Source organism: Pipistrellus kuhlii, unplaced genomic scaffold (genome assembly GCF_014108245.1).
Source record: "Pipistrellus kuhlii isolate mPipKuh1 unplaced genomic scaffold, mPipKuh1.p scaffold_m20_p_12, whole genome shotgun sequence".
Classification (NCBI taxonomy): Eukaryota; Metazoa; Chordata; class Mammalia; order Chiroptera; family Vespertilionidae; genus Pipistrellus; species Pipistrellus kuhlii.
In genome coordinates this window covers 16,596,453-16,621,595 of record NW_023425427.1, presented here as the reverse complement: position 1 = coordinate 16,621,595, position 25,143 = coordinate 16,596,453, and the positions used below count along the sequence as shown (strand labels likewise).

Genomic DNA, 25,143 nt, shown 5'->3' with positions numbered 1-25,143 from the left:
AGGGATCCATTATAGGAGGAGGAGACACACCCCAAGGCTCCCTTTGATGAGGTGAGTCCTTGTGAGTGTCCGCTCCCATGTGAGTATCCTCCCCGGCCTGCCCAAGTGCCTGCCAAGGCTCCCCTCCTTCACTGCCTGGACAGTTGCTTGGCATCTTTTCCTCCCTCTCAAGCGAGCAGGGAGAGAAAGGATGAGAAAGCAGGCAGCTGACTGGCTGTGGTGGGAAGAGCAGGGGACTTGAGCTGACTTGTTCCTGCAGAGAACCAGGACTTAAATGGCACGGCCCTTCCACCTGTGCTTGACGAGAGAAAGTATAAGGAAGTCTATGTACAAAGGCAGTGACAATTCTTTTTCTTTTGCTTTCTTTCCTGGCAACAAAACAACTAAAGAGAGCTCTGCTCTCGGTGGGAAGTTGCTGGAAGTGCTGGGCCTCCCTCATCTGAGAGGAAATGGCCTGGGAGGGGTGTGCCACAGGGGCTGAGAACGCTAGGGTTGCCAAGGAGTTGCCAGGTGGCCTCAACCAGGTAGGAACCTCCCAGAAGGTGCAAAGTATTAAGTTTCCCAAGAAAGAAAGAACAAGGCTACCGGTGGTTGTCTGCCCTTCCTGAAGAAGGCCTACTGAGTGTTGAGGTCCTTCTGAGTGCTGAGGTCCATCAAGGCTGGGCACGTCTGCCTGGCACAGGCTGACTTATGGGGTGCCAGCTGTTGGAGAGTGAGTCAACCCAATGCCCTTTAACCAGATACCACCCATGTTGAAGACAGAAGCCTTCTCAGAAGAGGAACCAGCAGAAACAAAGGCTTGGGGTCAGGCCCGGGCATGCTGGGTTGGGAGGTGCTAAAAAGACAGGCCTGGGTCACCTCCCACAGACCCCAGTCATCATCAACCTCGCTGTGCTGCAAGTGCACGTGAGAGAGCTCTGCTGGGATCCCTCTGGTGACAGGAAGCTCACTACCAACCAGAGCAATAACACGACAGGGGTTAGGAGAAAACCAGCTCTGCTGCTCCTCACTGCGCGAACTCAGGCAGGCCTTTTAAGAGTTCGTTGGGACAAAAATAGTACCTATGTTTCACAGAGAAAAGGATTAAATGAACCAGAGCTCATAACAAATGCTCAATAAACATGAGCTAATCCTTGTTAGATCTCCTGAGGCAGCCTATTCCAGCCTCCAGGAGCTCACACTGTTGGGAAGTTCTTCTTTGACTCTCCTGTGGCTTCCCCTGAGGCTCCCCTCCTTCTCCCACGGGAGGAGCAGCCAGGCCCCAGGTCAGCTGTCTTTAAGCCAACAGCCTGGAGGACAAGGTTCATGCCCTCCGCCCTCCCTGGACCCAGCCCTTCTCTGCCTGCAGCCCCGGATGCCAAATACTGCTTCACCTCTTAGCGCCGAGGACACGGACTCTTGGGCCCATCTGGCTGCAGAACAGTCCAGGATGGCTCATCCAGGAGATTGGAGAGGGTGGGAGCTCTGTACCTACCAACATGCTGGGTGTCCATAAAACATGCAATACACATTTAAAAATGGAACGATCGTATGAAGAGTAAAAACCTACATTTTTATCATAGAAAAGATTCTGGAAGGACACACTATCAAACTGTCAACTCTAACGATCTCCGCAGAATGGGTTAGGAGTGGAGTGAGGAGGTACTGGGTTGTTGCACATATTTCCCAACTGTTTGAATATATTTTACAACTAGAGGCCCGACGCATGAAATTCGAGCAAAAATAGGCCTTCCTTCTCCCGGCTGCCAGCACCAGCTTCCCTCTGGCACCCGGGACCCAGGCTTCCCTCCAGCTGCTGGCAGGCACCCACTGGGCTTCCCTGGATGAAGGTCATCCAGAAGGGCTAATTAACATATGATGCTTTTATTATTATAAATGAGCCTGTATTACTTTTTGATTAAAGGGAATGCTAAAAGGCAGGTTGAGTGAGGCGGAAGCAAGCTTCAGAGCAGAGAAGCCACAAGAGTGTGTCTCCCCCAAGGCAGCTCGGACATGGCATCCTCCACACAGTGTTCCCCAACGCCTACAGCCTAAGAGAAGCCATCGCTCTCGCCTCCATGCCTTCAAAAGCACTTGGCTTCTCACAGGATTTTTATCTTTCTTTTTCTTATTTGTTTTTTGTTTTGCTTTGTACATTTACCCACTTTTGCCTCCCCCTTCAGACTATGAGTGTGTTGAGGACAGAAGCCTAGAGTCCTCAAGATCCAGCCTAGGCTATGGTTTGGCATGAAGGAGGAGTTGGATTTTGAGTGAGTGAGTGAATGAGTGAATGAATGAATGATGAATGGCGGCAGCTCTGCTCACTGCCAGGCACCACAGTTTGGTGCATTTTCTATTCTTGATGATGGCAAGGCAGTGGGGCTCTCTGACTAGGAGAGCGAGCCATTCCCCAATAATGAGATCGCTATTGTAGGAAGATGGGTCGCAGCAGGGTGGGCTGGGGAGCTGGAGGCCCAGGAACCTGCCCACAGGCTATCGGGAGAGGTCGGCTTCGGAGCTGCCCACCGGTGTAAAAATCTATGAGAGCGTTACCAGGACGGCCGTCCAGCTTTGTTTATTTTCACCCTACAAAATACAAGGTCAGAAACAACCCGCTCAAGCACTTTCTGCTGAAATTATTTCTTTTAATTGACACTGCACTTTGCACAGACATTAATTCACGTATCCCGCAAACAGTTCTTGGGAACAACGCTGTGCTAACCTGAAAGCAAATCGCCCTTCCCTTTGATGTGCATTTTCTTTACCGAGATGCTTGAAGTCCATTTGGCTTTCAGCTTCTCTGACCCTCTGAGTATCTTCCCAAACACCAAGATTCCCAAATTCTAGGTTTCTATCGAACCCATAGCTGTGAGTCTATTTAGTGATCCAAAACCAAATGCTTGGCGCCCCAATCAGATTCCTCTTGAATCTCTCTGGCACGCCAATAGCCTTCTCTATTTGGGGGAGCTCTAACCTCAGAGATTACGTTTCCTCTCTGGGTGGAGGTCCCCTGAAGCAGGCCAACAACATTCAGTTTGGAGAGGCTGTGACATCACGGCACTGGAGTAAGATGCTTCGTTCTTCTGGAGAGCTTGGCACTCGGTGCCCCAGGCCCTTCCCGCTGCCTAGCATACACCCTGAGCTGATCCTGGGAGAAAGCTGTTCCAAGCAGGTGGAACAGCCTGAGCAAAAACCTGGAGTCAGGGGCAGGCAAGGCCAGTGGCACAGCCTGAAGGCAGCCCGTCCTGGCCTCACGAGGGAGTTTTCTGTTGGGCAGGAGTGGAAATAAGAGGAGCTAGGAAGGATGAGGCTGGAGCAGGGTCAAGAACTCACATGCTTTCCTCCCCCCTCAAATCTTCAGAGGCTTCTCAATGGTGGGGGTCATATATCAAATGATACCTTTCTTTCTTTCTTTCTTTTTTTTAATATATTTTATTGATTTTTTTACAGAGAGGAAGAGAGAGGGATAGAGAGTTAGAAACATTGATGAGAGAGAATCATCGATCAGCTGCCTCTTGCACACCCGCTACTGGGGATGTGCCCTCAACCAAGGTTCATGCCCTTGACCAGAATCGAACCTGGGACCTTTCAGTCCATAGGCCGACGCTCTATCCACTGAGCCAAACCGGTTTTGGCTACCTTTCTTTCTTTAAAAACATTTTAAAAATTGATTTCAGAGAGGAAGGGAGAAGGATAGAAACATTAATGATGAGAGAGAATCATTGATTAGCTGCCTCAGCATGCTCCCCCACTGGGGATTGAACCCACAACCTGGGCGTGTTATCTGACCGAGAATTGAACTATGACCTCCTGGCACATAGGTCGATGCTCAACCACTGAGCCATGAGGGCCTGGCAAATGCCACCTGTCTAGAGAGGTTCTGCTTCAGTGCCCCATCCCACTCGCCACCACCCCTCAACCCAAGTCTCTCTACTTTCTCCCCAATTTGTTTTCTTCAGAGCACGCACCACCATAAGATGACACTGCCCACTGTTCCCGTGTTTGCTGGGAGCTGTCCGGCTCTCCCCAGCAGGGAATCCAGGGAGGGCAGAGAATGGCCACCACAGCCACCACCACCTCCCAGCCAGGCACTGAGGGACGGTCCACTGAACAGTAACTATTGATACTCTTCTTCCTTCCCGATGGGTGCACACAACAGCACTGACACCCAGCCTCCTCCACAGGGCTCCTGGGAAAGCTGCCTGTCGGAGCATGGGTCGGGGGTGTTCTGCTGATGATAGCATTCCTGTCCTTTCCCCTGCACCTTTTGGCTGCCTGGATGCATAGGACATTTCTTATCTTTTTGTTTTATTATTCATCATGATTTCACTCTGAGGGGAGCGTTATTTCGCTGGGTCTGACTGAGCCTCAAAAAGGGTCATAAAGACAGGTCAGAGGAACTGTCCCCAGGTAAAGGTGAACAAACAGCCCTTCGCGGCACCCTGCACCTGGCCAGACTCTGGTCTAAGATAAGGTGACCAGATGTCCCGCTTTTGGCGGGACAGTCCCGATTTTTAACAATTTGTCCCTCGTCCCGCGGCATTTTAAAAAAGTCCCGATTTGTGGACTTTTCTAAAACGCCCCGGGATGCGGGACAAATTGTTAAAAATCAGGACTGTCCCACCAAAAGCAGGACGTCTGATCACCTTAGTAAGAGTGCAGAGCACAGCACTGACTGCCGTTTGTTAAAGGGTTTACCAAGTGCTAAGCTCTGTGCTCAAACCAGCATGGACCACGCATGTCATCTTCAGAGGCAGTCTGGGAGGACGTTGGGCTGTGGGTCCCGTTTTGCAAATAGGGGACTTGAGCCTGGAGGCTAGTGTTGCCCATGGTGGCCAGCTAGACTGTGGTGAGGCTGGTTTCCAGCCAGACAGCCTGGAGTTCCTGCGGACACCCTCAGTGACGTGCTGGAAGAAATGCCTTCTGGACATTTATTTCATCGGGAATATCCCGGTCCATCCGACCACCTAACAGCCGCAGGCTGCGAGGACCGGAGCCCGGGCAGGGCTCGCCCCAGGTCCAGCTCTCACTCCCTGACGGGGCCTGGGTTTCTCCACCTGTGAAGTGAGCGGTGGATCCCATGACCCTCCCATCCTGCCTGTCTGTGATTCACGGGTGCCCCCTTGGCAGCGCTAAACCCTCTCCCCTACTACCTCAGTACAGCCTCGAAACGACCCGAAGAGTCCGGAGGGGTAGAAATTGCCATGCCCACTTCATGGTTCAGAGAACTGAGACTCAGAGAGGACAATCTATCTGTTGAAGGGTAGAACAGTTCGGGTGGCGGAGAACAGCCTTAAACCCATTCTTCTAACTCCTGGTCTAGAGTCCTTTCCTCCAGCCCTCAGCGATTGCTTAGACCAGCGTTTTTCAACCACTGTTCCGCGGCACAGTAGTGTGCCACGAGATGTTGCCTGGTGTGCCGTAGGTGCAGACAAGACAAGAATTTTATAATTTTTCACTATTTTGTTTACTTAATATTTCATAATAAAGTAATTATAAAATACTTTCTTTGTGTTTATTTGATTCCTATTCAAGAGAATTACTTTATATATAGTCAATATAGGCACAGAGTTAAATTTTTTAACATTTTCTAATGGTGGTGTGCCTCGTGATTTTTTTCATGAAACAAGTGTGCCTTTGCCCAAAAAAGGTTGAAAAACACTGGCTTAGACAGAAAAGCTGAAGAGGATGGAGTTTTCCAAATATCCATATTTGTGGTCATGAGGCTCCAAACATCGAACCTCAGAGAGACAGCAAATCAGAGCTGGTGGTCTTAGAGACCTGGCAGTCATTCTGTCTGTCTTTGTGGGTATTCACTTGCTGTCCATGTATGGTCTCTGCTGCTGAGAGCGGACATTGCCCAGGGGGTGTCTCAGACCCCAGGGCCTGGGGCATCCACCAGGCGAGGGCTTCCCAAACTGTTTGACCAATCTCCTCCCGCCATTCCAACCTGCTGATGCGGAGAAGGGCCTCAGGGGAGGGGCCTGCAAGGACATGGGCTGCCCTTTCCTTTGTTCCCTCAGGCAAAGGGTCAGGTGGGCACAGCTGGGGGCAAGACTGCCAGGCCCTTCACATCCTCCCTGGGAGGCAGGGCACACCTGCAGGTGATCAGTCCCAATCAGGAGGGCCCGATCTGCTGACAATGCAGGCACCGGCTGGCCATGTCACCGCTTTGCAAATGGTGAGCCGTTTCTGAACCGTTGCCCCTGCTGGTTGAGCAAGGGTTTCACTTAATATTTAATGTGGCATATCAACGGTGGAGAGAAATAGACTCATTCCCTAATGAGATCCTCCCTCATCAGCTCCGAGCGTGAGGGCTGGGATGGAGTAGCGCCTGCCCAACCGCCTCCCCAAGACCTGGAGCTGGCACGCCCCAGCTGGAGCCCTGGGCTGGGAGAAGGTGAGGCCAGGAAGACTCACGCTCTCCCCTGAAGAGTTCAGAACTGGGTTGGCACATCCACTAACACAGGTGGAATTCAGTGAAGGCCCCATGGTGACATGGAGGTCCACTCTACCCTCACAGCTCGTGGGGCACTCCTTTAAGACTTTCTAACATTTTGCATTGCGGTCAGCAGCTGCCCCCTACAAGGTGTTTTGTAAGTTTCTGGGGGCTTTGACATGATGGAGGGGCATTGCTGGTTCACAGTGGAAGACTCCCACACAATAGTTTTTCTTCATTCCACACTATTGTCGTGTCTTGCCAAACATTCATGTAGGTGGGAAATCTTTTTGTAATTATTTAAATCCAGAACTGAGATTCATTTACATATAAATGTGAACTTGCAATTTCCATGGTCTTACTGTATACTGAATTTTCTAGGAGGGCAACCACGGTGTAAGCCGGCCAGAATGGGCACCCTGTTTTACCTGGAGCTTTGCCAAGGGCTGCTCACCTCTGGGCAAAGTCAGGTTTGCAGTATGAGTCAGTATGGGTCCCTACATCCACACTCCCCCAAGTCTCCACTCGTGGTGATTCTGGGCATGCAGCAAGAGGAACAGGAGAGCCTGGCCAGCATGGCTCCGTGGCTGGGTGTCAACCTATGAACCAGGAGGGCACCGTTCGACTCCTGGTCAGGGCACAGGCCTGGGTTGTGGGCTTGGTCCCAGTGGTGGGTATGCGGGAGGCAGCCGATCGATGATTTTCTCTCCTTGTTGATGTTTCTGTCTCTATCTCTCTTTCTCCCTTCCTCTCTGAAATCAATAAAAACATACTTCTTTTAAAGAGAGGGGGGAAATAGGAGGACCCAGACGTTTTTAATGTATCCATATTGTTGAAGGTATTAGAGATGGCTCCCTTTTTTTCCCATTGACCCCTTCTACCCCATACCCCACATAGTCCTTTTTAATGGTTTCATAGTATTTCGTTCTGTGAAAGCACCATCATTTATTTAATCAGCTCCTATTAATAGACATTGCGTTGTTTGCCATTATAAATAAATGTAATTAATAAACAGATGTATGTATCACTGTGCATCTGTGCAAATAAATCTGTCAGATAAAGCCCTAAATGTACATATAAAAGTTCTAGATAAGAGGGTAGGAATTTCAAATTTTGATAGATATTGCCAAATTTCCCTCCATGACAGTGTATGAAAATATCTATTCCTCATACTCTCTCTAATACTAGACCTCAAGAAACATTTCAAATTTGGATAAGCTCATAAATTTTTAAAAAATGTCTCATGATTGTCTTAATTTGCAGTTTTATTGTTATTTTTTGTTAATCCTTACTCGAGGATATTTTTTCCATTGATTTTTCAAAAGTGTAGAAGGGAGGGAGGGTGGGACGGAAGGAAGGAAGGAGAGAGGAAATGAGGGAGGAAGGAAGAACAACATGGATGTAAGAGAGACGCATGGATTGGTTGCCTCCTGCACGAGCCCTGACTGGGTTCGGGGATCAAACCTGCAACCTAGGTATGTGGCCTTGACCAGAAATCAAACCCATGGACCATTTGGTGCCTGGGTTGGTGCTCTAACCACTGATCACACTGGCTAGGGCTGCAGTTTTAAAATTATGAGTCAGGTGCATATCCTATCTAATAAAGAGGTAATATGCAAATTGACCATCACTCCAACACACAAGATGGCCACCCCCTTGTGGTCAAAGATGGCTGCCTCTATGTGGACACAAGATGGCACCACAAGATAGCCAGCAGGGGAAGACAGTTGGGAGATACCAGGCCTGCAAGAGAGGGCAGTTAGGGGTGACCAGGCCTGTAGGAGAGGACAGCTGGGGGGACCAGGCATGTAGGGGAGGGAAGTTGGGGGCAATAGGCCTGCAGGGGAGGGCAGTTAGGGGTGACCAGGACTTCAGGGGAGGGCAGTTGTGGGCAATCAGGCCTGCAGGGGAGGGCAGTTGTGGGCGACCAGACCTGCAGGGGAGGGCAGATAGAGGTGACGGGGCCTGCAAGGGAGGGCAGTTGGGGGCAATCAGGCCTGCAGGGGAGGGCAGCTGTGGGCGACCAGGCTGACAGGGGAGTGGTTAGGGGGTGAAGAGGCTGGCAGGCAGAAGTGATTAAGGGCAATCAGGCAGGCAGGCAAGCAAGCAGTTCAGGCCTAAATGGGCAGTCAGACATCCTTCAAGGGGTCCCAGATTGGAGAGTGCAGGCTGGGCTGAGGGACACCCACCCACCATACACGAATTTCATGCACTGGGCCTCTAGTCTATATTATAAAAAGCCAGTGGCTGGAGGGACCAAACAGCCGGTCACCAGGAGGTGCATTGATGGGTCCCATGGTGGCAGTGAGTCTCATGCGATTTCGTGCGCTGGGCCCTCTAATCTTTCCATATGCTGTTGGGCATCCACACTTTTCCAGTGAACTTAGTATTTATATTCTTTATTTGTTTTTCCACTGATTTTTCTCTTAGTCATATCTAAAAATCCCTTTAGATATTAAGGAAATTGGTGTTTTTTCATCTGTGTTTCACTTTTCCCCCTACAATTCTGTTCTTTGTCTTTTTCCAAACATACAAAAGACATTTATTTAAACAACCATTTATATTATTTTTCTTTATCTCATATTTGGAACCGATTTTAAAAAGCCTTCCCCACGCTAAGATTTCAAAAATATTTCCCTTTTTTATCCTTTGATTTTATTATGGTTTTGTTGTTTTACATTTAAAATTTGATCAACTTGGAATTTATTTTGATATAGAAAGTGTAGTATGAATCCAACAGGCTCTCTTGTCCCAACGCCATTAACAGAATCATTTATTTTTTTCTTAGCTGTCTCTGTTACTAGCTGAGGCCTGCCTATCAGCCCACAGGGGCATCCTGCTACCTCTGCTGGACCCAAAGACTCTGGCCCAACGCCACCGCCAGCCTCCACTGTCTGTCTGTACAGCATCCGAGACTGCCTCCTGCCTGCCGGGTTGGACAACCTCCCAGCGCTGGCAGCTGAGTCCGACCCCATGCTGCAGAGGCGTGTGTCTGGGTCCCTCCTATCCAGCCCCTTTGAGCAGGAATCCCAACAGTGACCAGCCACCATGAGAAATAATAATAGCGACATGTATGCTAGATAAAGTCTAAGCACCTTATATGTATTAATGCATTAATCCTCACAACACTATGGGGTAGCTACTGTCACCATTTTAGAGATTTAAAACACACACACACACACACACAGAGCCCATAATTCTTATATAATTTACACAACATTACACAGCTAGTCAATGACAAGTTCAACCCCAGCAGTGGGCCTCCAGGGCCCACGCTCTTCATCTTTACGCTGACAGCTAGAGAGGCTGGCCCGGGGCCTGCCAGAGAGGCAGCTGCTTTGCATACACCAGGCACCTTCAGCCTACACCTCCTGCCCTTCCTGACTCGACCTCTGCCTGGAAATCTGAAATGCCAGCAACGATCTGCCAGGAGGCCTGCTCATCCCCAAGGCTGGGGCCGACCAGGGCTGCCCGGCGCACGAGGGGGATAAATCCCAGGCCTCTGAACACTCGGCTCCCCACACACAGGGGGTCCTGAAATCTCCAGGCCCCGTGACACGAGGCTTCCCTGCCACCCCTCCCAGCCCCATCCAGGAGGCATTTTCTCTCCCCCGGCTTCACCCGAGTGGTCTACAGTCGTGTCTCATCACAGCCACGACCCTGGCCACACCAGTCCCCTGCCTGACCTTTTCCAGGACCTCATACCCTCATTAAAACAAAAATGACCAGTCAAGTCCAACAGCACCAAGCAGCCATTCTTCCCACCACACAGGCATTCTCAATCTCTCCCTTTCTCTCTCTCTTTCTCCCCACCATTTACCCCACTCCCTCCCCCTCCCCATCTCACACACCCCACATGCCCTCACCTGTCACGATGGGGTAGGTCTGCGGCCCAGGCACGCTGCTCCCGATGTCGGCAGGGGTGGGGCTGGCCAGGTTGGCCTTCATGTCGTCCAGCCCTCCAGCCAGGGAGGCCATGGCTGAGTACTCAGGGGTCTGAAAGAGATGACAAAACAGAGGCGACTCAGCATCGAGACTCCAAAGCGCCCCAGCCAAATGCCACTGCCACCTCCTGGGCTCAGCCGCCTCGCTGGGCTGCCGTGCCAGCGCCAAGGCCTCCAGGGGACTCACGAACGCCCGGGTGTTGAGAGGGCGAGTTCGGCTCAACAGAACAAGACCGCATCCAGAACCAGCAATCCTACCCAGCTGACGAGGTGGGCAGGACTCAGTGCAGCTTCATAAGAATTTGAACCCAGCTCCTCTGCGGCCTGCGGGCTTCCCTCGCCCAGCCCCAGCCGCCAGAGACCACCACCTTTGATGTGGAGAGGGAGAGAAACATCGGCACCACGGCACCACGAACAAGGCAGAGATAAGAGCCTTGTTGCCCAGAGGCTGGAAGGAGCAGTTTCTGATTCTGTGCTCTTAGAATCAGGAGAAAGGTTCACAAATCTGGGGCATCTTCCCATCCAAGCCCTCACTTCACACACGTAAAGCGAGGCCCAAGGGGAGGAGGGCTCTGCCCCCAGGGCAACAGGGCAAAGACCCGGGGCAGGGGCTGGTTCACCAGAACCTCTCATCCCCAATTCAACGCTTCACACCCGCTGACAGTTTGGTGCGTGTTTGGGAGTTCTGGGAGCCTTGTCAACACCTGTAGGCTGAAAACGGCGAGGCGCATGCAATCTGGTTTTCCAAGTCCGGGCCAACCGTGTGCCTCTGGTCACGCTCCTGCCTTTAAGCCATGTCACGGGAGGCAAGCTGGCCATGAGTCATTTCCTTGGCATCCGAGCCGCCGTCAGAACGGTCTCCAGAGGCGGCGTCGAGGATGCCACCTGGGTCTTCCCATTCCAGAGCGGACTGGATTATAAGCATGAGTGGCAGGTCTCTCCCGCCCAGCCCCCGGCCCGTTCTCAGGTCAAGCAAACATTTGCAAACACCTAAGCCAAGGAATCTAGCCGTACACGCCAAGCCCTGGCGCGGGGAGTTCCCTCCAGGACGCTGGCATTGTCTGTGGAAGACACATCCCTGTTTGTCCGGAATGATGTCCTTGGCAGACAGGGGCAGGGAAGCAAGCAGCTCTGAAAGGGCCCTGTTAGGATGACGAGACCGAGCCACTGGGAGGGAAACGGAGGAGCCTCTCGGCAGCGGGGATCCGGACTCGGGCACATTCCTGGCGCTTTTCTCTGCAAATAAATTAGAAAGTGCCGAAACCGGTTTAGCTCAGTGGATAGAGCATCGGTCTGTGGACTGAAAGGTCCCAGGTTTGATTCTGGTCAAGGGCATGTACCTTGGTTGCGGGCACATCCTTGGGGAGCGGGGGGGGGGGGAGCGGGGGAGGAGTGGTGGTGCAGGAGACAGCTGGTCAATGTTTCTCTCTCATCGATGTTTCTAGCTCTCTGTCTCTCTTTCTCTCCTTTCCTCTCTGTAAAAAATCAATAAAATATATATATTTTTTAAAAATCACAAAGTGCTTCATGGGCCGCTCCCAGGCCAAGCAGGGAGGATGGCACAGCCCCTGAGGAGGAGTCTCGCTGAGGACAGCTCGTCCTGTGCTCCCCAGGTTTGAGGGTCATCTCCCACGCAGGCTGACTCTGACACGCAGAGAGGAGCAGAGGCCTAAAGCCGGCCCGGGTGCTTCTAAGGGAGAAGAACAAGATAGGGACACGCATCCCCAACATCAGGACTCACTAGAAAGCTGCGGTAATTAAGACCGTGGGGGACTGGCACGGGGACAGCTGAACAGACCAATGACCCCGAGGCGAGTCCAGAAACTGATCCGTGCACAGGTGGAACCCTGATATATGAGAGCCGAGAGGCACAAATCAGCGGGAGGATGCTCTGTCTGGCAGACAGTGCGGGTAGCCGCCATCCATTCAGAAACGAGGAGGGGAAAAGAAATTGGATCTTTACTTTACACCAGACACAAAAATCAATGCCGGGTGGATTAGAGAACTGAATGTGGGAGGCAAAAAGCCTCGAACGTGGCCAGCTCTAGGTCCAGCCAAAAATCTTTGGACCAAGTCTGTCCTTCATGAAAAAGGAAACAGGTGGCCCGGGGATGCTCACACAGTGTCCTCGGTCACTGTGAGGACAGCAGTGGCTCCCGATCCTCTCGCTGCCCTATTCCAATGCCTCCTCTGCCAGGGAAGTCCTCCCTGACTGCCATTCCCCAAGAGGCGGGAGCCCTGTTGACCCCGACAAGTGGTGCCAGGGCATAATCTTCACAACCATGTAAAAAGCTCACATTTATCAACCCCTTACTCTGTGTAGGATCTTGACCTGTGTCGTCCCATTCAATCCTTGCAGTTACTCCATGCAGTAGTTTCTATGTCACACCCATTTTACAAACCAAGGCACTGAGACTTCTGTTACAGAGGGGAAAGGGGCTTGCCTAAAGTCACACAGCTTCCCGGTGTCAGAGACAGGATTCAAACGCAGGTCTGCCTGACTCTCAGGTCCTGACCATCACCCTAATCATTTTCACACTACAATAAGGCCCTGGCAGATATGGAATCAACTTGCTAATACCAACAGCTTAACCCACGGAATCAGAATGGACTGGACCTGGGAATATCCAAGGGTCTCACACACAGATTCTGTTTGTGAATCTTTGTTCTGCACAGAAGTGGATGTGTATGGACCAGGTGGAGGTGAAAATATAGTTCTTGCTCTATAGGGCACAACCAGCACAGTCTTCATGCCATGCAGCGGGGAGCTGCTGGGGAAAGGTCGCTGTGGTCCGTCCCCCTGCACACATAGGATGGGACTTGGTCTCGGCGTGAGCCTTCCCCTTTACTAAGGTGAATCGTGGAAATAAAGCTCGCTGGAAGCAGCTCTTCCACTTCATTGCTTTGTGCAAAGACGGGAGATCAAAATGCCTCTGAAAAGGGTCTTTTCCTCGATGGTGTCTTTGGAGGACCAGGCAGCATCTCAGCCAAGTCAGCAACCCTGCACCCTCCCCAGAGGCACAACTCTATACCTTACCCCTCTGCCGACTTTTCCCTTCCTGACTCCAGGCCGAACATCTGGGTCCACAAGAGAAAGCTATTTTCCCCAAAAAAAGCAGAGCCATCCCGGGTTTGAGAAGATGACAAGAGATTGGCCATTAGAGACATCCTGCCTTTCATTTCTTTAATGTCCACATGGAAGGGCCTTTGCGCTGTTCAGTAATTTTGTTTTCGTCAACAACCTCACTATCGAAGTTTTTCTGGGAGTTTGGATCATCTTTTCAAGATACAGTCTTCAACTTGTGCTACACAGGAGGCGGGAGGTCCGACAATCCTATCGGCTGCCGGAAGGTAAGGTGGGCTTCCCTGAGAGCTGGGGCTCAGGGCTCAGCAGGACCTGGAAGCCAGCCCTTGCTGCCCTTTTCTGTCCGTGGCTCCCACTGCCATCCCCTCGCAGGGCTGCCCAGGGCCCAGCCTGAGCGGCAGTTTCTTTGGTGGGACCCACAGCTCTTCCTAGGCTCCTGCAGGTGTCAGGAGATGCTGTCATTTAATTTTTGGCCTGTGATTATTCCCTAAGTCCTCATCAGTGTCTATCCCGCTGAGCTGCTTGGGACTGTTAAAGGCAACTGCATTCTCCCCAGTCTCCTGGGCTCCCTGAAACTTCGCTACACAGGCTGCTGCTCAGCCGCCCCGGGCACAGTCCTACCTCTGCCCGAGGGTCCATTGGACACTGAACTCCTACACTGTCCACAAGACCCAGCTCAAATGCCACCTCCTCCACGAAGCCATTCCTGGGCCCCACACCCCCACAAAGAATCCCTGACTCCCTTGTCTGTGCTTCCAGACTTGCCTGTGTTCTGCCCAGATCTCCATTATCCCACCATATATATTTGTCTATCCTCCTCTGGGGTGCCTGGAGGAACATGAAACACCCCTAGAGCCCGCTAAGAGCCTGTCGAATGAGTGAACGTGTGGTCCATTAGCATGCCATTAGCCACAGCAGTGAAACACTAACTAGGGAGTGTTTCCACAGCAGCTCCAGTGATACAGGAACCTCTGCCTCTACTTCTCCTCAAGTCAGGTGACCGGAAAGCAATGCCCTTGTATAGCGTTAGTGAAAGCCCAGGCAAAGTACCTTCACTGAACATCAGCCATTCAACATTGGTCAGAGGCAATGAAAGGAAACAGCCATACAAAACACTTCTTTTTTTTTTTTTTTCCAGTCTCCTCCCCCCCCCCCATATGCTCATTCAAATATTCAAATTCTTTATCAATCCCTCCTATAGTTCATTACCAGGAAAAACTTTTTTCCTCCCGATGAACGGTTAACTTGTTTCTGATTGAAAAACAGGAACTTTGAAAACCACTACATAATCCCTTGTTGCCTTGGCTGCCGAGAAGCTCACTCAGATCCCGTGCTCAATTGCCACAATTACATCATTGCTGGCACCCCCTTTCCTCTACAAAATTTCTTAACTTTTTTTCAGCCTTAACTTAAACACCTGTAATTGTTTATTTTGCAAGACACCTCAAGTCCTTTGTGAAAGTGGAGGGTGGGAGAGGTAAAAAGAATTAACAGAACAGAAAGATAAAAAGATTAGGAGAGAGAAAGAGAAGAGACAAGGCATTATTGGCGCCTTTTTTCCTGGTTACAGGAGGTTAAGGGCTGGACAGTGGGGTGCAGAAAACCCAGGATGCACATGGGCACACACGTGTGTGTTGGTGCACCCATGCACTTGTAAAAAAATCTCCCTTCTCCCCCACCTTTGACAGTCACAGGCAATAGCTTTGTTCCACATCCTAATTCTCTGAGCTTTTGGAGTTCTTTCTCAGGATGTCATTTTGGGATTTCGCTCCCTTCCCATCAGGGACCCCTGTTGCTGTCCTTGACTATGACCCAGGAAGAGAAATAAACTGAGGTCACAATTAATACACTGCTCACTCCACTGCAACCAATTGGGATGAAACTTCTCTGCCTACGGCCACAGACTCCTGTGAGACCTCAAGGTCAAAACCACCAGGTAGGCACACCCTTCTCACAGGCACCGTGTTCCAGATGTCTGAGCTAGAAGGATACTCAGGGGTCATCTTTCCCAACCAAGAAAAACTGAGGTACAAGAGGAGACAAGACTTCCTTAGCTCATTTCATCTGTAACCTTTATGCCCTTTGACCCCATGGTAGAAAGAACAGTAAACTAGGAGTAATACTGGGGTGGGGAGGGGGGGTGAGGGGGGATGTTCTCGCCTCAGCTATACTTCTTTGTCATCAGTGTGACCTTACGCAAGCCAGGTGAGCTCTCTGAGCCTCAATTTCCTCGTTTAAGAAAAAAGAAATGAGATTTAAGTCTAACCCCTTGCTGCCTGCTTGCCAGGGTGACTGTGAGGATCTGAAGGAGGAAAAGAAGGATAGCACCTTAGAAACGAAGCAACATTAAAGCTCACAGAATCCTAGGAGGGACTCCAGGAGGCCCGGGGCCTCGGGAAAGTGTACGCTGGAGGTCATTTGGGTCCCTAGGAAATTACCTGGAAAAGGACTGCCTGGGGCTGCACCAAGTATTGTCTCATCAGCACGGGGCACCACTGCCATAGCATGGAGGAGAAAAGAAACACAGACACGTGAGAAGGAGGGCAGTATGAGGAGGGCAGCGCAGGGGGACGCGGCTGCAGGGCTGCCTACCGCAGGCGGCCACCTTGGGTCCTGAGGCTTCCCCATCACCTGCTGAGTTCCTCCAAGCTCACTGCTGGGCCTCAGGTAGTCAGTCCTCGGGAGCTGGGCCAGAGCCAGGCCAACCACTCCCATTGGAAGGGACCAGACATCCGTCTTGTCTGCACACCTGCCCAGAGGAGGATAGAAGCTGCAGTAGGAGAGGCATGTGCCCAGGGCCTGGCCTGAGGACCTGAGATTGAGGAGGCAGAGGGGTCTGGATGTCTGAGGCAGCCAGGGTGGACAACGGTCTTTGGGCAGGTCTCTCCCATCACTGGCCTCTGCTTCCCCATCTGTCTGAGGACTTGCACTTGACCTCTCAGTCTCCTGCCATTGTTGATGCTGTCTGCCTCTGTAACAGGCCATATGACAAAGTAGAGATCCCCTCTCAAACAGATGAGTACCCAGGCAAGGAAAGAGAGATAGAGAAGTCCTATAGGTTAGAGAAAACTTGGAGACACACATCAGTCCATTACAATATGGACCCTGATTCCAACAAACAAACTGTAAAAAATACAACCCTAAAAATATATTTTATGGTATAATGAAACACTTCGAAATGTAAACATCGTTTGGGTACCTGATGGCCTTAAAGGGTTTGGTTATACTTCTGAAGGCCTCGTCTTTTAAAGAGTCATTTTGAAATAGTTGCAGATGAAGCGTTATGATGTCTAGAGTTGGCTTCACAATAAAGTGGGGTTAACAGAAGTGGTCTATCAGCCTGGCTGGTGTGGCTCAGTTAGTTAGAGCATTGTCCTGTGCACCAGGCAGGGCACAAACCCAGATTGCAGGTTTGATCCCCCATCAGGGCATGTACAGCACGCAACTGGTATTTCTCTCTCTTTTTCTCAAATGAATTTTTAAAACTGGTAATATTCATGCCATGGAATACTAGTCAACAATAAAAAGGGACAAGGTACATGTTACATCCTGGGTGAACCTCAGAAGCATGTTAAGTGGAAGAAGTCAGATAGAAACGAAATGTCCAGAACTGGCAAATCCACAGACACAGAAAGCGATTAGGGGTCAGCTGGAGCTGGGAGGGAGTAGGGCCAGCTATAAACCCACACAAGGGATCTCTGGGAGGGATGGAACTGTGCTACAACTAGACTGTGGTGTTGGTGGTGGCACAACTCTGTACGTTACTAAAAATTACTGACTTGTGAGCTTCAAATGAATAAAGTTTATGTTATAAAAATTAGACTTTAATGAAACTCTTAAGACAAAGCGGAGTGTGGGGAGTGTAGGAGTATCAATGAAACAATACTAGCATGAGTCAATTAATTGTTGAGTCTGGGTAAGGGTGCTTAGAAGGTGATGAGACTATTCTGTTTACTTTTGAAATTCTCCATAATTAAAGTCACAAAATCTAAAATCTGGCTCCTGGCACCACTTGCCAGCAGCATCCGTCAGCTGCCCAGCAAACACCTGTGGAATGAGAGGACTCAGGAGGCTGAGGACAGCCGGGCATTTGCTCTTTTCAAGGCCACTGTCCCTCCATCTCAGGGACTCCCGGTTCCAAACACGAGAAGCATAACTCGGTCTGCTGAATGCTTTCCAGTCTGCAAAGCCCTTGCAGGCCCATTACGTCCTTGGGGATCCTGGGGTGTGGCAGACACAGAGGCAGAGCTCAGAGAGGGGTGCCTCAGTGCCAGGCCATTGCCCCAGAGGTGAACTTGGAGACGTCTTCCCCACCAAGCCTGAGCGTAAAGCTCAGACACTTAAGGGGGGGACATCCTCTCCATGAAGCTCTCTGGCCACAGACCGAACTCCACTCCCCAGCGAGGGAGAGAGCGCTGAATCTAAAGCAAGAAGGAAGAAGCGTCCACACTTTTTAAGCCCGGCTACACAACCCTGCCCCTGCCAAGCCTATGTTAAGGGGTAGTTCTGTCTGGATGACAATGGGTAGTACCGATTGGCAGGGAGCCTGGAGACCTGGGCCGACCCCGCTCCTCTCTAGGCCTCAGTGATTCCCGCTGTCAAATAAGGGAGATGGACCAGAATCGTCCTCCTGGTTCCGAGGCTTCCCCAGGTCCCCGTGTGGAACCGGTCTCTGCCTGATGTGGCTGAGGCCGGCCTTAGGCTACCCTCTGTGGTTGGGGAGGATGATGCCCATTTTACCCAGGCCCCTGAGCCCAAGCACCTGTAGCTGTCAGAGGAGGCATGTGGCTGAGGAAGCTCACCAGACCTGAGCCAGGAGGACAGGGTTCAAGTGTGCTGTATGATGATTTTGAAAGATGTTATCCTTGGGGGAAACTGGATAAGGGTCTATGGGACTCCTCTGTATTATTTCTTACAACTGCGTGTGGATCTACAATTCTCTCAAAATGAAAAGTTTAATTTTTAAAAAAAAGTAAAAAAATAAAATAAATAAAAGGTTTTAGCATTCCATCCCCACTAAACCTAATAAAGATGAACGTGGGGGGGAAATGTTGAATGGAGACTATGAATGATGCTTGCAAAAGTACTCCATAATCTACAAAGTGCTGCTGTTAGTATTAACTGGGCAGAAAAACTGCCAAGGATTCTGAATGGCCTCCCATGTCCAGGAAGCCTCCCCTAATTTCCTCTCCTCCGTGCTCCCAGAACACCTAAGAGGATGTATTATCTACCAGTGCACCTGGCACTGCGTATTGTACACTTGGTGGTTTAGGGCCCCTCATCCCCCAACTAGAGTTTGAACTTCACGAGGACGGGGCTGGGTCTCCCTCATCTTTGTGACGGCAGCTCCTGGCCCAGTGCTCAGCTCTGAACAGATCCGACATAAATGCCTGCGGCTCCAAGTGAACTGGGGCAGGTACGACGGCCTGGCTCTGCCAGTAGCACCCGAGGTGCTTCCCGGGGTCACTGAGAGGATGAGTGGTCTCGGGGTGCTTTGATTCATCAGAAAGCACCCTCAGCAGGAAAGACATCCCCTTTCTTCAGCTGGCTCTCCGGAGCTGCGCCCGTGCCTGAGTCAAACGGTTCACAGTGGAATCCGGGGGCTTCCAAGAAGAGACCGGCAACGTTTAACTGACTCATCTCTCCCGGTTCTGTTTACGGCCTGGCAGGCTCCCCTCCAGCACAGCCCCAGTCACTCTCCTGGTGGTGGGCGATGGCAGGGGAAGCCCGGGGAGGAAACTGAAATCAGATATTGTGGCTTCTGTCTGGGAGAAACTTTTCCAGCAATGACTAAATAGGAGCCCTCCCTCTCCTCACCACGCCCCTGGCCACTTAGAGAATCTCTGTGAGCCCCAATCTCAGGGCCCCAAGGAGCTCAGGGGTGATGGAGGCTGATCTTTATAGGATGCTTCTTGAAACCCACTCGTGATGGGTAGCTCCTACTACCTGAGGCAGCCACCCCGCGGCCACACAACTGTGGCCGTGAGAAAGTGCTGAACCTGCCTCTTTAGGCCTCTGCTGCTAGTCTTGGGTGTGCTCTCTGGGATCTAGTTCCAGCCAGTGTCCTCCTGAGCCATGGAGTCAGTGCTGTCCCCACCCGAACCCAAGGCCAGGGCTCAGTCCCCCACTCCTCACTCTGCACTCCCTGCTGGGGCATGAAACGCCTGCTTCTGCTTTTGCGCTTCATCACCTGGCTGACTCATGCTGTTCCCACGGTCAACGCAGAGCTCACGACAAGTTCATTAGAAATGGAAAGTGGTTTTGCATAGGACTTTTTTTTTTTTTTTTTTTGTAAATATATATTTATTTCAGAGAGGAAGAGAGAAAGAGAGAGAAACATCAATGATGAAAGAGAATCATTGATTGGCTGCCTCTTGCACACTCCGTACTGCAGGCATGTGCCCTGACCGGAAATCAAACTGTGACCTTCTGGCTCATTGGTCAACACTCAACCACTGAGCCACACCAGCTGGGCACATGATTTTTTCAAGCATTCATTTTCTCCCACCCCTAACCAGTGTGCTATTTGCAAACCAGAATGCTCTGTGCCTTTGGGTAATGTCAACCGGAGCCATACAGGCCCCAGTCCAAACCCCAACCTGTTTTTCCCACTTCAACTCGGATCTACCTTACGTGCAAACACTGCCCTCTACTGTAACCACCCCACACACACACACACACACACACGCACGCACGCACACACACGCACACACACGCACACGTTCCTCCACGCAAAGCCTTTGCTCACACTGTTTTCCCAGCCTCACCCCTGTCTAAATCCCTGTCCTCGAAGGCCCAGTTCAAACACCATCTTTTCCTGGATGTTTTCTTTGTTTGAAATAAATCATTTCCTTCTCGGAGTTCCCATGGCACTTCCCCCACACTGGTGAGGACCTCTGTCCCATGCACTATATTCTGCTCATTTGCCACTGTGCCTTGCTCTCCCTCTGAGGTGACGAGGCTCCCATGGGCAGCATCCCCACTGGGTTTGAAGCCGGGTCCCACCAGCAGGCCTGGGCAGGCCCTATTGGAAGGGAGCTGGGCGAAGGAGAGAGGAAAGGAACCAAGGACTCTGGGCCACTCTGAACCTTGAGAAGAGAAGAAGGCCCTGGGCTCAGAGCATTCTAGTGCTTGCGTTTGTTTCCCCAAATATAAGAGAAGAAATGGCAAGGCTTGGAGCACAAAACTCCGCGTCTGGAAGAGGAGAGCCGGACCGCCAAGGCTCCTGAAGGGTAAGAAGATACAGTGGGGGAGGCACTGCCCTTCCCTTCCCTCGAGGAAATCAGAGTCAGAAAGAGGATGTGGGCATGAAAACAGGTAGTGAAAATGCATTGTGGGAAGTGCTGGATGCACAGGGACCTGGGAGCTCAGAGAAGGAACATCTGACCTGAGTTCGTGTCGGGGAGGGAGGAGGGCTCCCTGTGTGGGAGTTCGGGGTCTGCTCAGGCTCCACCTGCTTGTGTGATGAGCAGCTGCAGACTCTGATGTGGAGAAGAGGCGGGGAGGAGTTCCAAAACAAAGCAACGTCTCCTATCTCCGGCAGCCAAATGCCACAGGCTTCTTCCAGGAGGTCCAGGGTGTGGCCTGGCTGTCCCTGCTACAGGGCTAGGAAGGGATCCCACCCCAGTGCGATGAGGACACAGAGGGCAGCGCAGCTGAGTGGGCTGTGAAGAGGGATGTTAGACTCAGGGATCAGCTGATCCCAAAGGCTGTGCTCTTCACTGTGATCCTAACGTGTCCCATAGGCCCAGGGAGAGGACTGGCAGCTGCTAGGCCAGGGGCACCTTCTCGTGTTTCATGATCTCTTCAGACACCGGCCTGCTCTGACCCGTGACAAGGCCGATCCCCGGCTCTGAGTGCCCTTTCCCTTCCTTGTCTACCCACCCCTGGCTCAGGAACAACTTCCTGTAAGAGATGTTTACAGAAGGTTTAGTCACAGAGGTCAATTTTATCCTTTATTCTCCACACGCCCACCTCCCCCCCTCCCCCCGCTTAGACTCAGAGGATGGCCTGTATGACCAATTCAGGGGACAGATGTGCCCACATTTTTGTCAACATTGGTAATTAATCTTAACATTCCTGGGAGATAATAGAAAAAAATATATGAAAACATGTGAGATCGTTAAGGAAAATTCAGGCATCAGACTGTTTGCTCGGGTCAGGCACTGTGTTCTATACTGAAAACAGCACTCTGGCTTTTGAAAAGATCAGAAATGAAAAGAAGGAGACCTTAGGCTTGGATTTTAGCTATTATCTGTAAGCTCCCGTTTTAGCTAATGCAAATAATAGCAAGAAACCTAACACAGTAACAACAGTGTTTCTGTTTAACCACAGGTTTATCAAGTTTAACTTAAGAGCCCTTGCTTTTAATTACTGAAAATCCATTTGTGTTTTTGCAGTTAATGTGTCAATTCCATGAATCTTGCATTTTGTGCCTGTCAACAAAGCACAATAATCATTCTTTGTGCTAACACTTATAATTTACTTAAACAAGCCATTGGGCCTTAAGATTGGACGTGTAGACAAACACCTGAGTTTTAATAATTCCCTTTTCTCTCCCATCCACACACGGTAAATTGAGCCTCCTGGTGTTATTTCCTTCACCTCCATCCCACAAATCAAACCTCAAATAATATAAACCTGCTGGACAGAGGCTCCACACAAATAAACAAAAGCTTTCAAACCGAAGGCAGAGGAGTTCCTACTCCCCATCCAACCACCTCCACTGCCTCTGCCAGCTCTGACAATATAGCCTCTTTCTGCCCAACTGTCCAGAACACCCCGGAATATCTCATTTTCATCTCCAGGAGAGGAAGTGATATGATCCCCAAATAAAAGTTCAGTACTCATCGTAAGCTGGAAAAACCCAAGCAGGCTGCTCCTTGCCACCCGTGTCAAGCTCACAAAGAGAAAAAACCATCCTATCCGACATGGTTGGGAGAGTTTAATCCAAAGCAGTGCTAATTAATATCCCGGCTTTTCAGGAGCCAGAGCCACATGCAGCTGCGAGGGCAGCGAGGCTGCTCTCCCTTCCGTTTTATGGGGAGGACGTTTTCATGACAAAGCCTCCTCCCGGACCCTCCTCGCCCAGCCAGGACAGCCTGGAGAGGGAAGCGGGTGATGCAGGCATCAGAACTCCTTCTCTCCCCGTTAATTATATTGTTTACGTCCCATGTTAAACGTTTACTGGTACAACTCCCTGTGCCCCTGATTTGGAACCGGGAGTCCCTGAGATGGAGGGACAGTGCCCCTGGTCAGAGCCCTCCGACAAGCCATGGTACCTTCCCACACCCCCTCCTCAGGGGCAGTTCAGACACGGGTCCCCAGAAGGTGTCAACTTTTTTAAATGTGCACTGGAGAGAGAGCTGACTCCAGTGGCGTTTTCTGCTTCCCTGACACACATTTAAAAAAAAAAAAATGATGAAAGTTCTAAACGAATTCATTTGTGAAATATGCCTGGACTTAAGGGTTTAGCGTGGTTTAGCACCCCGGAGACCTCTAAACCCTGGGAGATGCCTGACATGCCCCCACCCAAAGCAAGCACCCCTACCCCCCTTCCTCCCCCCGCGGTTACAGCAGAATTGACCCCTTTTTAACCCAAACTGCCAGGCCTGGTGGGACCATGTGTCTTACCATTCTACTCTGAAACCCACATGCTCAAGGCCGTCTCTTTCCAGCCTCCTCCTAAAGGGACCCCAAATCCAATCTAAACGTTTCGAATTTACCTGTTTGTCTTTTATACATATAAATAGCTGCATTTCCATTCCCTCTTTGTTTCTCATTTTCATTTGGTTCTAATATCTGCATGTAAATGTCAGAAAATAGCATCTGTAATTGGAGATTATGAAGTATGGCCAGCTCCTGACAGGCCGCTAAGGAAGATGGATTATCCTCATTTTTCTGTAAATTTTGTCAATTTTGGAATTCATAAGCTATCAACACTGATCAAAATGGGACTTCACAGCTGTGTCAAAAAAACACACACACAACAACAACACGAGAAAGCAAAGGAGAGAGAGATGGGGAGCGAGGGCGAGAGAGCAGGCTGGTGGCTGCGCACAGGGGCCCCAGTGGGTGGCCAGGGTGTGGGCACAGCAGACTGGGTGCCCAGTGTCACCAGTGGCCACCCCCTCTCCCCTGGGCCCTCCCCTCCCGGCTGGCAGCTCCCTCTCCACGGGGCATCCTGTAATTTAGGGTGGGACTGCCTAGTCCCCAGACTAAATCAAAAACAGCTAAATCACACGCTGGAAGGCCGCAAATCCTCCCAGGCACCCACTCAAACCCGAGGCTTGATTTATCGCCCGGCGCTGCCTCCCTTATTTATCCAGAGGCGTCGGCAGGCGCCCTCCGCACGGGCCTCCGAGATGTGCTCCTCCTTCCAGACCCTCACGGCCCACTTGAGGCAATTGTGCGGGTCTCCCTCTCTCCATTTTCCCATTACTGGGAGTAAGTACTGTTGGGACTCTGTAATAGCCCAACTGCAGCCCATATCAATAACAGATGAGGTTTAATCGTCCAACACAAAAATTATTTAGGCGCGGTAAGGACATTCAATGTCATTTGCATAATGGCATTTCTATCGCGCGCACCTAACCCGTCTTGCATAAACAAGGCCCTGGGACCATAAATAATAATAAATCATGACGTCCGCACGCCTCTCGCGGTAATAGGAGCCACTCTTTGCGGAAATTATTTCCGCGGGAAATGGGCACTGTAATTTTGAAGACATGTGGCACGGCGAGGCGTGGTAAATCACGCCGGCGGGGGTTCCCCGGGGGCCGCCGGGGGGCCTGCCCCGAGCCCACGGCGACATCCCCGGGCCACCTCCGCAGGAGGAGGGCCTGCCTGGAGGGGGGAGCAATGCAGACATCGGTATTGGCCGAGCAAACAAGAGGGCAGGACAGTCAGAGCCAGCGCAGGGAGAGGCAGAACTGGAGCTGGAGAAGCAGCCAGGCCCCAGGCCAGAAACCATCTTTGTTTCAGGAGAATGGATGCTCCCAAGGGACAGCCATCATCCGTGTCTGTCTGCTCCATCCCCGGCTATACCGAGGGCAGTGCCTAGCATCCAGCAAAAAGAGCCCACGAGCTCAAGAAATATCCTATTAAATAAAAGTGAGAGCGAGGAGAAGAACCTGGGGAGGGGGGGGGGGCAGGTGATGAGTACATGAGAGGGGCCTGAAGGAAGGATCCAGAGAGCCAGACAGAAGCACGGACCCGGAGGATTGAGGCAAGAACTGGCGCAGAAGCGCTGATGCCGCTGCACAGAGTGACAGTGGAAGTGCCCAGTACGCTGTACCTCTGGCTGCACCCTGAAATGCGTGTGCTTCCAGGAAAACGGCCTGGCAGCCACAGTGCTACCCCTGGGCGGGAGAAGACACTGGCATTGGAATTGTTAGCTTAAGACATATCTGTCACACCGAAACTGGTTTGGCTCAGTGGATAGAGCGTCGGCCTGCCGACTGAAAGGTCCCGGGTTCCATTCTGGTCAAGGGCATGTACCTTGGTTGCGGGCACATCCCTGGTAGGGGGTGTGCAAGAGGCAGCTGATCGATGTTTCTCTCTCATCGATGTTTCTAACTCCCTATCCCTCCCTCTTCCCTCTGTAAAAAAATCAATAAAATATATGTTTTTTAAAAAGACGTATCTGTCACGTGTTAATTTTACTAGAAGAGAACTACTACTTGCGCCACCAAGAT

The 25,143-nt window shown here is 51.1% G+C and overlaps 1 protein-coding gene across 2 annotated transcripts in view; it reads right to left on the bottom strand.

Annotated features, from left to right (window-relative positions):
* Positions 1-25,143, bottom strand: part of PAX5 (paired box 5) — a 144,946-nt gene that overhangs the window by 44,324 nt on the left and 75,479 nt on the right. For both annotated transcript variants that reach the window (XM_036433351.2, XM_045579997.1), the window contains exon 7: positions 10,285-10,414. In XM_036433351.2, the coding sequence (XP_036289244.1) occupies positions 10,285-10,414 (130 nt within the window). The remainder of the gene's footprint in view (positions 1-10,284; positions 10,415-25,143) is intronic.